This window comes from Sturnira hondurensis, unplaced genomic scaffold, assembly GCF_014824575.4.
Source record: "Sturnira hondurensis isolate 20B ecotype Veracruz unplaced genomic scaffold, ASM1482457v3 Scaffold0004998, whole genome shotgun sequence".
NCBI lineage: Eukaryota > Metazoa > Chordata > Mammalia > Chiroptera > Phyllostomidae > Sturnira > Sturnira hondurensis.
In genome coordinates this window covers 8,206,578-8,221,126 of record NW_028077629.1, presented here as the reverse complement: position 1 = coordinate 8,221,126, position 14,549 = coordinate 8,206,578, and the positions used below count along the sequence as shown (strand labels likewise).

The 14,549-nt window shown below is 42.6% G+C and overlaps 1 protein-coding gene across 5 annotated transcripts in view; it reads left to right on the top strand.

The window, feature by feature from the left end:
• PKD2 (polycystin 2, transient receptor potential cation channel) overlaps window positions 1–14,549 on the top strand; it is a 217,766-nt gene that overhangs the window by 25,662 nt on the left and 177,555 nt on the right. For all 5 annotated transcript variants that reach the window (XR_005066505.1, XR_005066506.1, XM_037046131.1 and 2 more), the window contains exons 3-7: window positions 579–712; window positions 3,575–3,825; window positions 6,463–6,687; window positions 9,339–9,567; window positions 13,785–13,952. Coding sequence is in view for 3 of the 5 variants with exons in the window: in XM_037046131.1 (XP_036902026.1) it covers window positions 579–712; window positions 3,575–3,825; window positions 6,463–6,687; window positions 9,339–9,567; window positions 13,785–13,952 (1,007 nt within the window). In the remaining 2 variants the exon portion in view is untranslated. The remainder of the gene's footprint in view (window positions 1–578; window positions 713–3,574; window positions 3,826–6,462; window positions 6,688–9,338; window positions 9,568–13,784; window positions 13,953–14,549) is intronic.

Here is a 14,549-nt window from a genome sequence, read left to right as displayed (position 1 = left end):
TACACTCAGGTGGTGAGGGAATGGAGAGTAGAGGTGGAGGGAACAGACCCAACCTCCCTCTCCTCATGCCCCCACATCTCCTGTCCAGCCCCCGCTGGAAGGGACCCAGTGTGGGTGTGGTCTGTAGGGATCGACCTCAAGATACCCACCCCAAGCAGGGCAAGAGGAATGGAGAGCTGGTCTGGGGACAGACAGGGAACGGCCTGAGTGGTGATGTAGGGAAGGAAGCAGCACGTGCACAGCTGGAGGCCGAGGGGCTCCCGTGGCCTCTGCTCGGGCCTGTATGGTGTCGGGGGCGCTGGGCAGTGCTCGCACAGAGGCTTGGTGGAATTCCCAAATGTCCAGTAAAGGTGCCTGATCTTAAGTCAATCGTCAGTAGGAAGCCAGTTTTGTTTCACATATGTCCATGTTAACTTATTTCTTTTACAGCACAGAGAGCAGGGAGGTCGCCTACAAGAACGACAGAGTGGGGGGCCTCGAGGCTGAGAGACTTCGGAGGTGGCTAGCCGCCGTCCACGGGGCACGTGGGAGTGAGGGCGGGTCCCCTCTGAGCTCATCTGGCTCTCTCTGTGTTCCAGTGACCTACGGGATGATGAGCTCCAGCGTGTACTACTACACGCGCATCCTGTCACAGCTCTTCCTCGACACCCCAGTGTCCAAAGCGGAGAAAACTAACTTTAAAACTCTTTCTTCAGTGGAAGACTTCTGGAAGGTATTTGCAATGACTTTGAAAGTCCCTTGTCGTCACTGAAAACTCTTCACTTAGTGTCACGAGTTTAGTGTGGCAGTATCTGCAGGGCCTGCTGTGTGAGATGTGAAAGTTAACGGCCAGTCTGTAGCCTCACCCCCTTTGAGTGTTTTGCACTTAATTTGTTTAATCCTCGTAGTAACCATACAAGGTAAGTACTGATAGTCCCCATGTTGTAAGTGAATCTCAGTTTGATTCAGTGATTCCACATGGCCAGGAAATAAGGAAAATGGACTTTATTCTAGTCTGACAGACACTTCCTCACCTAGTTTCTAATTCATGCAGTCATTCATGATTCAATAAGTATTTGCTGAATATCTCTTAGGATGTAAGGCCCATAGTGCAAAATTTAGCTGTTTTGTCTTGCCTTTTTTCCCTTTTTTGTGTCTTTGTTGATGATGGCAGATATCCCATGAGAGTGCGTGATACAAGGCAGGTACATTCTTTCAAAGATCTCCAATGTGAAATTCAACCCAGCCCCTTCCCAAATTGTCACAAATTCCCACATAGTAGCAGAGGATAAGTAATGAATGATACCTTTGGAAAAACATTAAAGTAATCTGGGAAGAAGGGGCTCAGAACCTACAAAAATTGGGGCAGGGGAAATTGGAAAGGAAACGATCGTTTTTTCCTGAGGAGGTACTTTCTAAAATTATAGTAAGACCCTGGTGTCAGAGCTGCTTATTTCAAAGAAAAAGGAAACTGGATCACAGGAAGCTGTCCATTCTAAAGCCTAAAAATACCTGGCATCGAAAACTACACTTACACAGCATGAGTAAGTTCCTACTTCAACCGTGCAAATCAGTTCATCTCTATTGATCATCAGACAACACCCTGAGAAAGGCTAGATTTCTTTCCAGTGGGCAAACTAACAAGAAACTTCTCATACACACACAATTCCGCGATAATAAATGCCAAGCTCTAAAAGCAGTTGGGCTGCGCTGGAGAGTTCACTGTAAGAAAATGGGCCAAACAAAAGATCCACCAGGTGGCAGACTGTCATCAAAATCTATAGCCTTTTCCTTTCTAAACAAGTTTAGAACTATAGTATTCATCATTAACTATTTTAATAAGGGATAACGAAGTTGATACTGGCTGTGGGTTTATGTAAACAGTCTGCTGCACCCCCACCTTCCGTCCTAAAGCAAAAATCAGAGTTTCTATTTAGGAAGCTCCCACTGTGTGCCTATTGCTCTGTAAAGTGACACGGAAAATTATCATGATCCCTCCACAGGGACGACACGCAGATTTGCAGAGGGTTCTGTATTTGTAAAAAAGAAATTCGCTGATCAGCATTCATGTGAAATACTACATGCACTTTAAAAAATGAAAATTCTTTTTTTAACGATTTTATTCATTTTAATTTTTAGAAGGAAGGGAAGGAGAAAGAGATGGAGAGAAACATCAATGTGTGGTTGCCTCTTGAGGCAGCGCAAAAAAAATATTAAAATTCTTTAAATAGCATCCTATCAATTTGGTGGATGCAAACAAAACACTGCAAAAGACAAATATTTTGAAGCATTTACAAAAATACATTGCACAGAGTCCTATCTAGAATTGTTTAAAATAAATTAATATTCACAATATTTCTGCCACAACTCCCAAATTTATTTATACACAGGAAATTTTACTTTATTTATTTATTTATTTATTCTATAATTATGAAACAACTGAATACACTTAATCCTTTTTATCTGCAAAGGCAATATCTCCAATTTTAACAGATTGAAAAAAATGCTACTCTAGCCCTGGCTGGTGTGCCTCAGTGGATTGAGCGCTGGCCTGTGAACCAAAGGGTTGCTGGTTCAATTCCCAGTCAGGGCACATGCCTGGATTGCAAGCCAGGTCTCCAGTACAGGGTGTGGAAGAGGCAACCACACATTGATGTTTCTCTCCCTCTCTTTCTGCCTCCTTCCCTTCTCTCTAAAAAATAAATAATAAAATCTTTCAAAAAATGTTGTTTTATGTACTTTTTGTGTATTTAAGGACTTTTGAGCAATATACATAAAATTTCAGAAAACCAGTCAGCAGTATTGTTTTATCTTTTTCTGAAAATACAGCATTTACCCACAAAAAAAGGTCTCAACCCAGTAAAATTTAAATTATTTTAAAGTACAACACTTAACTGCTTTGCAGATACCTCATTTATAAAGTCTGCTCGGTAAAATAGTCTAAATATTAAGTTATTAACTAGAACCAAAATGAGTCTCACAGGAATCTAGTGAGAATGGCCAACAGTAGTAATGAAAGGCGAATCCCCACCAAAGCCAGTGAAAAGTGCTGCTGTATTATAGTCATAAGGGAATGGTTTCATGAATTTGCCTCACTGGACAATCTCCTTTGTCAACCATCAGTGGAGTAAAAACATGAGCCTCAAAAAGATTCAGTGCCCATTAGTGTTTTCAGCAAAACCGGAAACAAAACCTGAAAATATCAAAAGATTGGATTTCTTGGTTTTTGTTCATCCTGGGAAGGGAAAACTGCAGGCTCCTCCAAAAGGGTTGAGCCTCGTTGAGACCTGAGAACTCTATTTACGTATTTGTTTAGATCCTGATCATCCCCCTTGAAATCATCTGTAGTGACCGTGCGAAAGTTAGACATCACAGGCGCGGGAACCCAGGCTCAATGGAGGATCCTGCTCCAGGCCTCACAACTAGCAAATGGTGGTAGAAGGTCCAGCTTCAGTCTCTCTGACAGCAAAACCTACCCTTGTCACTCTACTGTGGTCACAGAGTGCTACGCTGTTGGTCATGCAAACATGGTCCAGGAAGGAGCAAGGCAGCCGCTGAGCTTGGAGCTTCTCAAAAATGTTTCCTGTGCTTTCAGTTCACAGAAGGTGCCTTACTGGATGGGCTGTACTGGAAGACACAGCCCAGCAACAGAAATGAAGCTGACAACCGAAGCTTCATCTACTATGAGAACCTCCTGTTGGGGGTACCACGGATACGGCAACTCAAAGTCAGAAATGGATCCTGTTCTATCCCCCAGGACTTGAGAGATGAAATTAAAGAGTGCTATGATGTCTACTCTGTCAGTAGTGAAGACAGGGCTCCATTTGGTCCGAGAAATGGAACCGCGTGAGTGTCTATGGCTCCCATGGCCATGTGCCCTGGCCTCTCACTGACATTTGCTTATATTCCTTCCTTCCTTCCTTCCTTCCTTCCTTCCTTCCTTCCTTCCTTCCTTCCTCCCTCCCTTCCTTCCTTCCTTCCTTTATTCCTAGTCTTCAGTTGCCCCGTCTACTTCCTTACCATTTCACTCCTTAAGCCTTAAAACCCGTGCTTTTGAGATCTCTCTTGGAAGGTCCCTCTAGTTAAATCCACGGAACAATTCTCAGTCTTCCTCCTAATCAGCCTCTCTGCAGTGTGTGCCAGTGTTGGTAGCTCATTTTTTTTTACTTTCGTGAGTGACACTGAACTTAGGTTCTCTTAATTCTGTAACTTCTTTTCTCCCGTCCTGTCTGACTCCCAGGTTCTATATTCAAATCTCTTCCTTTTCTTTCCTTATATTTTGTCCTTTAAAACTTAGATAGCTCCCAGTCTTGTCTCTATTTGATATTCATCATCTCTTCAACAAATGTATTGAGTGTCAACAAGTGCCCAACATGTTCTAGGGAGGTCTTTCCCCCCAGAACTGCCCTGGGAGCAGCAGTGAACAAAGCAGGAGCAAATGTCCTGTCTTCATGGACCTTACATTCTAGTGATAGAAGACACGTTCTGCCTATGGGTCCCACCCGCTCCTAGAATTCAGTATCCCCCAAACTGAACTCGTTCCTTTCTTACTGGACTTGCTGTCCTCCTGCTGATGGCATCGCCATCTTTGCATCGCCCCCAACAACAGTGCAGAGGCATCCTTGAGATATCCCTTTCCCCTGGCCCAGTTTCCAAAACAGCTGCCAAGTTCTGTTGACACTCGCTGCCATGGAGGCACTCTCTGTCCTTCCTTCTCTTCCCACTTCCCCACCCCCAGCCCCCATGTCACTGCTGTAGTTAGGCCTCATCACCTCTGGGTCATTGCAGGGACTGCGGAGTGTGCTGTGTCAGGGTCCAAGCCCCAGGACTCCTGTCTCTCAGCATATAGTCATATTTGTGACTAAGGTTCACTGCAGTGAGATCATTCATAATGCAAAGGCAGTGGGGCAAAGTCCAGAGGAAACAAAGGGCAAGCTTCTGAAAGTCTTCTCCCAGCAGCCTCACCTGGGATGGGCTTAATTTTAATTACTCCAGTGACCATTTGTAACAGCCCATGTGAAATCTTACCTGCTGGAGAAGTTCATTAGATTTCTAGCGTTCAGCATGTGAACTAAGTGCTGCTCAGCTAGGTACCCTCTGCCTGGCACGTGCCAAAATCCCCGACTCCCAGAAGGAAAGCCTAATCCACTTTGTACAGACAGCTTAGGTACAGTGAGCCACTCTCACCAGCCAGGAAAGTTTTCTGTCAGAGTAGGGTTCTGTTTATCAGTCACATTCCAGATGCCAGCCAAGGCCCAACCTTGCACGCAGGCCTTCCTGAGGAAAGGCCGTCTCGGACCCACTGTGTTAACCCTCTTCTGCACACCAGCCCTCTGTTGCTCCCAATCCAGGCTTCTCTGCTGCCACCAGAGGAACCCTGTTCTGTGCCTCTCAGAAGGCTTCCCTCCAGGAACTGCATGTGTGTCTTTCACTATCTGACCATGGCGTACCTTTCGACCTTCTTTTCTTCATATGGGAGTCACACAGCACCACTAGCTGAGCACCTTGTACTCCCTTGACCCTGTCTGGCTCCAGCTTGCAGATGCCTTCCCCACCCGCCTGTGTGAGTCCAAATCCTGCTTACCTTTCACAGCCCAGTTCCAATACGGCTTCTTCCCCAAACCTCCTGTGATCCACCTATCCCATTGCTGGACCTCCAAGCGAAGATAGCTTTCCTTTGATCTGCCCAAGCAATTTCTCTATACTTTTGTTGTCATCTACCTTTTATTTTAATGGTTTGATGACAACTTTTCTCTCCCTACTTGTTACAACTTTAGGAGGGAAAAGATCCTGATTCATCTTTATATCTCTATTAGTGCCAAAGAAACATCTGGTTCCTGGGTGATCCTCTGTACATCTGTGGGTTACATTCCCAAATGCTGTTGGAGGTCTTATTGAGTGCAGTTGCTGAGAGTGGCATTTGATGAACCTGTCCCTCACTTGGCTGAAGTTTTCTTTGGGAGCCCAGGGTCATCTAGTCCCAGAGCACCATTATCCAGAGAAGGCAGCCATATGAACTAAGGGCTGACTGCACAGGGTCTTGGTCTAGGTTCCTGGCTCTGCCCTCAAAAGCTCTGAGACTAACCGGACTCACTAAGTCTCAGGGCCCTCATCTCTGAAACGGGAATAATAATCTATGAGAATTAAAGAAGACAACACTTATATAAAACCAAAGGAGGGTAGGATCAAGGGTGGGAAGTGGGGACCACTAGGGTTGGGGGGAATGGTGGGGGGGGGGGAATGGAGACAACTGTATTTGAATAACAATTAAAAAAATTGTGAAAAAAACACACAAAAAAGAAAATAAATAAAAAAGAAGATAACACTTACGAAGCTTCATGTCCAGCACATTACTCAGCTTGATAAGACGTATTTTTTTTATCACATACCCTTTCTTACCAAGAAACAACTAAATTTGTAATTGCCGCGGGTCTTCCACTGATTTTACCTGTTTGTTTTGTTTTCATTTTATTTCTTAATTAGTTGGATCTACACGAGTGAAAAAGACTTGAATGGGAGTAGCCACTGGGGAGTGATTGCAACTTACAGTGGAGCTGGCTATTACCTGGATTTGTCAAGAACAAGAGAGGAAACCGCAGCTCAGATTGCTAGCCTCAAGAAAAATGTCTGGCTGGACCGAGGAACCAGGGCAACGTTTATTGACTTCTCAGTGTACAATGCCAACATTAACCTGTTCTGTGTGATCAGGTGTGTACCAAGGGCACTCAGCCCTCCCATTTCCATGTATTTTTATGTACATCCTAATCAGGAGACAGGCCAGAAAACTGTTGCCTGCAGTTGGCTGAATGAGAGTGTCAAGTATCAGAGATGGCAGCAAGGGAGGGGTGAAAACTGCAGGCTATTGGGATAAGGATATTGGGGGAAGGGAGTTAGATCCTGGACTATAGTATGTTGGGAGGAACCTTAAGTCTGGCGCATGCTCATCCCCAGAGCACTGTTTTGCTAACATCTGCTTTTACCCATCATGAGACTGATCAGCGNCAGCCCTCCCATTTCCATGTATTTTTATGTACATCCTAATCAGGAGACAGGCCAGAAAACTGTTGCCTACAGTTGGCTGAATGAGAGTGTCAAGTATCAGAGATGGCAGCAAGGGAGGGGTGAAAACTGCAGGCTATTGGGATAAGGATATTGGGGGAAGGGAGTTAGATCCTGGACTATAGTATGTTGGGAGGAACCTTAAGTCTGGCCCATGCTCATCCCCAGAGCACTGTTTTGCTAACATCTGCTTTTACCCATCATGAGACTGATCAGTGCCACATGCTCCATGACCAAGGCCCCAACCATCAAATCTTGACTCATTGCCCTGAGTTTTCCACTCCCAGATGATGCCCCTGCTATGTAACATGAGCACAGGAGTCAGGGGCTATCTCTGGGGTGGGTGGGATGCCAGGGACCTGCTCATGCTCAAGATTCACCAAAGGCACACAAAGTTCCTTCTGCAGGTCCTGTGATGTCGCCGTCATAACCGCTCAGGTGACAGTGAGGAAACTGACAGGGACCCCACTAGCTTGTCTGGAGCCCCTTGTTCATTCATTCATTCTGCAAACATTTATTAGACATCTAATATGGTGCCAGGCACTATTCTAGGCTCTTGGGACACATCAGGGAACAAGGTAAAGATCCTTGTCCTTGCAGAGCTTGCATTCAACTGGGAGAAGGTAGGTAATAGACAGTTAACAATGAACAAAAGAAGCAAATTAATTAAATCATACATTAGAAGGTAACGTGCTATGACAAAAAGAGAAAAGTAGAACAGGCAAGGAGGTGCGAAGTTCACCCACGTTAATCATCCTGGTGAACGTGTCGCCACACCCAGTCACCAACATGAATCACTTCTACGTATATTTACCCACCAAATAAGAAGGATGAATTCTCACAATGTCCTTATTTTGTGATCATTTTTTAGGCTAAACTCAACTCTGCTTAAAATGGCCAGTGGGATTTTCCCAGTCCTTGAATTTAACAACTTTTGCAGAAAGTAATATTACATTAAAAAAAATAAAAATTATTACTAGAAATGAATGAAAAGCTTATTGCTAATATTATTGAATGTTTTAATGGTTCTGGCAAGAATAGGAAGAAGATAGAAACAGACAGGCAATCTGACTGACTTTTAAGGAAATATCTATTTATGAACGGTCTTGAATGTCTTCTACTTCCTCCCCATACTTTAAGAGTGAATATTGTCAAGGCAATTACTTCAGTTCTCTGCACAGTTGTCTGAATTCCTGGAAGGAGCTGACAGATGCAAGTGGGATAGGCCAAAGAGAGTGCTTGGCAGGGGTACTTCCTCCCTCATGAGTTTGCACTGAGGTTGTCACGAGACTGCGAGTTTCAGTGTTGCTCTCCTGAGTTGCAAATAGTCCAGAAAAAAGCCAGTCAGGGAACTGATAGTAGAGGAAGGAAAGAAATCCCACACTTTGGTGACCAGTTTCTAACTTGCCATAGACCCTGCCTGTACTTGACTCATGCATGCGCCCTGGATACTCAGGTTCTAGTTGGGGCTGCTCATCCTGTAATGGGAGAAATAGTTATGCCTAATAGCAGATCGAAGGTCTTTCAAAAGTCTTACAGTTAAAAAGGTAGAGGTTCTATTTCTAGTTTGATAGAGGGACGATACCATGAAGTCAATCACTTAACTTTCTCAGTGTGACAGCTACAAAATGGTGATTTGGCAAGAAATGTCCTCAGTTTATGTTACCACTAAAGATCAGTGCCTTCAGTAGAAATGGAAAAAATATGTTACTCTTTGTGACAGTCAGACTTTTACTGAGCACCTATTAACTGTAAGGCTCTGGGTAGCAAAAAGTATCCCCCAGGGTGAATTAGTCAATGGTAGTTAGTGTTACCAAATGAATAAATGAGAAACTCAGTCCCTATCTTTATGTATATGCAAAACATACGATTTTCAAAAGATCATATGTGTTTTGAGTGCATAACATATATTTCTGTGTTCTTCATTGCCTAGTAGAATGACTTGCATTTAATAAAATGCCTAGAAAGGCTTGTTTTTTGCTTTACTTCTACATTACAAAAAAAAAGTTTATACAGCATTTTAAAAGTATAAATACCAGAGAAAAGAAGGGGAGACTGAGGAGGAATAATCTCTTTGGTCTGAGAGGTCTCAGTAAATCCTATACTTTTTGTTACATAAAATTCTACAAGCATAGAGTCACTGGCCTTGACAAAAAAAATGTTTTGCCACTAGTTTTGGGTGACATGTGATTACAGTTTTATTACTCTACAGTGCAGGGACAGAATAGATGGACATCCTGTCCTGGATACATCCGTATGTTGTTATTGTTACTGTTTTAATTGTTCTTGTTACAATGCAGGTTATTGGTTGAATTCCCAGCAACAGGCGGTGTGGTTCCATCTTGGCAATTTCAGCCTGTAAAGCTGATCCGATATGTCACAACTTTTGATTTCTTCCTGGCAGCCTGTGAGATTATCTTTTGTTTCTTTATCCTTTACTATGTGGTGGAAGAGATATTGGAAATTCGCATTCACAAGCTACACTATTTCAGGAGTTTCTGGAATTGTCTGGATGTTGTGATCGTTGTGGTAGGTTCGAGAACAACACCCAATTTCCTACTCTGTTATAGAAACATGTGAATTAGAGTCTTAGTGGCAGCAGCATTGTGGACCTTGATGTTCCAGAAGGAGATTCCTGAACTTCTCCTCTGTTACGTCAACTCCAATATCAATAATTATTTTCTCATTTTTCATGAGTAATCCTTCTGAATATGGAAGTAAGAAGAGTATTTGCAATAAACTCTCAGGCACGTTAATAGCAACAATAAGTAATTCATGTTCACCTGTGCCATGCCATATGAGATGTGGGAAAAAGAACAATATTCTGTTTTGTTAATTCTGTTTTTTGCTAATGGTAATTTTCTTCAACTGCTAGTAAAAATTAATGTATATATTTCTGCACATGTGTTAAGTTATGGCAAGAAGAAATGCCCTGAAATATTTTGGGTGCCAGAGAAGACCTCCTGGCATTTTAAAATTTTCTGCAAATAGCCCATCCATAGTGTACTAAGTATCTGGCTAGCAAGGTTTTCCATATGAAGTGAAAGAAATCGTAAGAGCTAGGACAGAGTCAAGACCGTGACACCTGTAGGTCCCCGGCCTGCCCTTGACCCTATCACACTCCTAATGCTCTGTTCAGAATGCTTTCCCTTCAACATCACCTTACCCACTTCCTTCCAGAAGCCTCAGGGCAAAAATGTATTTTTGCAAGCTCTGCTCCCTTCAGTAATAACGCTGTATCTGTTGCTGAGCCCTGTCACACAGTTACACACAAACTGGCATTCTTAATTGTCACGTGCTTCAAAGTCGAATAGCAGAGATGCCCCTCTGGAATCTCAGTAAGTGACACATTACCCTCTTCTCACATTCTGCTTCCTGGTCATTATTCTGCCCCCGCAACCAGGAATTTGTTGGTGAAGCATTTGCATCAAGTCATTATCAAAACATCAGTAGAATTAGTTGGTGAAAAACAGAAAATATGTTATTGAATGTCACTGATACATTAACATATTGTGCTACTAAATGCAAATAAGTTGTTTATGTGTGAATAAAAGGTGAGACATTAAGAGAAGTGTGTAGACAGTGCACAGCAACACTAACGACACTGACAGGAAATAACTGCTGACGCCGTGGAAGCTGTCTGTGCTAAGCTCCGCTCGTACTGCTTTTCATGTACACAGATTCGTGTACTCCTCACAATACCGTCTCAACCACTCTGCCCTTGCCTCACGAGCCACTTACCTGTGTACTTCAGAAAGAGCTTTTACTTAAAATAAAAGTCCTGTGGAAGACGGTATGGAACTGATCGGACCCTGATGCACGTAGAAGTGCGTCCCTTCTTTCATGATGGTCTTATGACAGCACACAGTTCCTCTCAGTGTAAACTCTCAGTCTCCAGATTCTCCATGGATTAATAAATAATGAACAGAGTTTTCAAAAATTGCAGTATTCAAGCAGGCCGGAAAGATGATGACACTAGAAATAATTTTTCAGAATATTTCTGTACAGTGTGATGGCTGACTACAGTCCATATACATTAAAATTCATTCTAGAAAATAATTACCATTTGGAACTTTAAAGATGCGAAATCTCCTCATTGGATTTATATGAATATATTTATATTTAGATCATCAAGGATAATGATAAAAAGGGTACATGTAATTTTATGCTAATTAATAACAGTCTTCTTTTTAACTAAATTACTTCAATATCAACAAAAGTCTAGTCAATGGCATTCAGCTTCTTTGATTATACACACCTGTCCTTGGAAACTTTGATGACACACCCTAATGTATTGTGTTTGCTTGTAAAGTGCATTTGTGTGAGTGTGCGTGCTGGTATAACAGGTATATTAGTAAAAAACGGCAACAACAATACAGAATTGAAAGATCGGGATAAAAATAAATAGAAATAGAATTCTAACACTACCTTTTCGCCTGCTTAGGAGTTTTAATATTTTCTTCCCATGCTCCAGTGAATTGCTTCATCCGCACTTTGGAGACCACTGGAAAAAATAGCTTATGATATCTCGCAAACTGAGGATAGTTTCTTTGACTCAGCAGCCACAACATTTTGCAAATATCCCTTTGAAAACTGGCTCCACTATGCTGCTGTTCCTATTTCTTAATTCTTAGCACTGCCAAGACAGCAGTTCAAACAGTGGGCTTTTAAAACGAACAGGGGAGGGCTGCTATTGAAATTTCACACCTTCAAACCCTGCCCCGACCCGGTGGACTTGAGGGCAAGCCTTCCGCTCGTCCCCGGAACGTGGCCTGGGCCCCATCAGACCTCCAACCCCAGGGAAGAGGCCAAGGCAGTTCTGTTTCATCTGGCCCAAGTTTGCTTGTCCACCTGACTGGAAAAAGTCCAGCTGAAACTTGAAATTATATTCTAAATATAAGTATAATATCTTAGAATCACTTTGAAATTGTTTCCTCTACTTTCTTGTTTTCTCCAACACTCTGAGGTCTACAGGCTTACTTTAATTAATCATTTGTCCTAAGCAATGTCTTTCAAAGCAAGCAGACTTACTGAAAAAAAACAAGAAAGACTATTAAAAAGTCGAAATTCAAATAATTTTGTTGAGTGGTAGGTTTCATGTGGCGAAAATGATTTGTTCACGAAATATGTTCTGATCACCTACTGTACACCGGGCACTGTTCTAGGCATTGGGAATATAGGAGTGAACAAAACCAGGTAAACAAGGATGTCACTTGTATTTTATAAAGAATGAGAATCCCCCAAAACTCTGGAGAGACATACCAACCCAAATGTTCACAAAATCTATTTTCTCCCTGTTTGGAAGAAAAAGTCTCAGGGAACTTAATGTATTGACATGATACCAGTATTGTGTAAATGACCATATATTCCATATTTTCATAGTGGAAACTATGTGCAGAGTGGAAACAACTGGAACAGAGTACAATGTACTTAGTGAGTGCTGGGTACAGGGTTATCGTTGGATTCAGTGAGTCAGCCCTTCTCTTCAGCTGCTTCTTCCTCCTTAGCTAAGTCTATTGAGCAGGCATTTTTAGTGTATTCCAGAGAGCTCAAAGAATATATTCACTCAACACAGAAACACAAGATTGGCTCTGGACATCCTTAGAGAAGAAAAGGAAGGTGGCGAGGTTGCCTTTTCCAGCTGTTCTTGGCAGCCAGTGAGATCTTTGATATGATAGTCCCCTGCCCGTGAGCAAATGGCCTCTCAAGAAAGGCCAGTGAGGTGGCTTTTGACCATCATCCGTCATAAGAGAGGGAGAATGGGCAGCGAAGGTTACAGCACCTGTCACAGCCCACCTGCCATGGATTTAGACCCCATGAGAGGACAAAGGGGTTGTGGTTATTCCTAGCACTTTCCACCTATTTGTGTTAATCCACGGGTTATGATGCAAGTCCAGGGCCCAGTGTCCCTCAAATATGGCTTTATAGCCCAGATGTGAAAAGTTGTCTGGTCACGAATTAAGGAACAGAAACAAGCACAAGGAAAACTCGTGACCCAGGTGTTCCCACTGCAAGCTTCACGAGCCCTCTCTGTCCATCATTCCCTCTATCCTCTGGGACCAAGCTCATTCATTCCTCATACGAGCACTCCTTTTCCTGTCCCTTGTCGCACCCTCCATCTTGTGTTGTGGGACGCCAGTTCCTAAGTAGGTTTTTGTATTATTTATAACTGTACTTATTTGGTCTTGAACCAGAGTATATGTTTCTTGAGGACAGAGTTTGTGCATTTTACTTTGGTTTGTTCCTCTTGGCCCCTAGCACAGTGCTGTGTACATGAACATCCACGGTGTATTTGTTGAATAGAGGAAAGAATGAGTGGTTGGAAATCGAAAAAAAAAAAGACCATAAAAACAGAAAGTACCATGAGGCAGAGAAAGCAGAAGGGTAGAAAGTGATTTCAATGAGGGTGGCAGAAAAAACGGAAGTCATTCATGTTCGGGTTTGAGCTTGGGGCACAGCGACCTCTCTCTCTCTCTCTCTCTGTGATGTGTATATGTACATGCACTCATTGGATCTCTATTTTTAACTAAGGAAGTGCAAGCAGTATATTGTTTTACTTGTCTTATGGCAGTAATCAACACTTTTCATTTGTGTTAGTGACTTCTAGAATGCCATTGGGTGAGCAGAACATTGGGCCCTAGAATTAATACAACAGTGAAGAAAAATAAACTACTCATTTTAGCATTTTAGAGTAAATTGTATATTTCTAAAGCACTGTTATAATACATTAATCTTTTGTTTTCCAGCTATCAGTGGTAGCTATAGTAATTAACATACACAGAACATCAGATGTGGAGGTGCTGTTACGGTTTCTGGAAGATCAAAATACTTTCCCCAACTTCGAGCACCTGGCATACTGGCAAATACAGTTTAACAATATAGCTGCTGTTGTAGTGTTTTTTGTCTGGATTAAGGTAATTCATAAATTTCATGTCCTGGACTTTTCCTAACATTTTTCCTTCTTTTTATTAACATGAGTCATGCAAAATGTTGGAGAAACTTACTTTTGTGCCCAAATTCAAGTAGCCAGCTGACAGCTGCTGTATATTCTAAAGTAACGTTGAACTAGTGGGACTCATTTATCATCCCTCTCACTGTGAGTGATGCTCCCTGCTACCTGCACTTTTGCGAGACCTGCCGTTCTAGGTTTTATTTAACAGATGCAGTAAGAGGCCTGTTCAGTATGTCAGCTGGACTCGGAGTCTCAGGCTACCCACAGGGACAAGTCACCCAGATATGGGGTGACCAGGTAAAGTAAAAGGAACTAAGAGAAATGGTGGGAGAGGGAAAACTGTTCGGAAATGCTCTCCAGAAAGATTGCCTCTTTCCCAGATAGAGGCCAGGGGGACGTTTTACCTAGAATTGAGGACAGGTTGGGGCAGGCACCTCTTCCAGGTCGTTCCTTAATCACTCATTTCCTTCTTTTCTCAAGACATAATGTCATTTCCATGTATGTCAAAGATTTGGGCATTTCACCATATACAATAAGCCTTCATTCTGGAGGTGCAGGA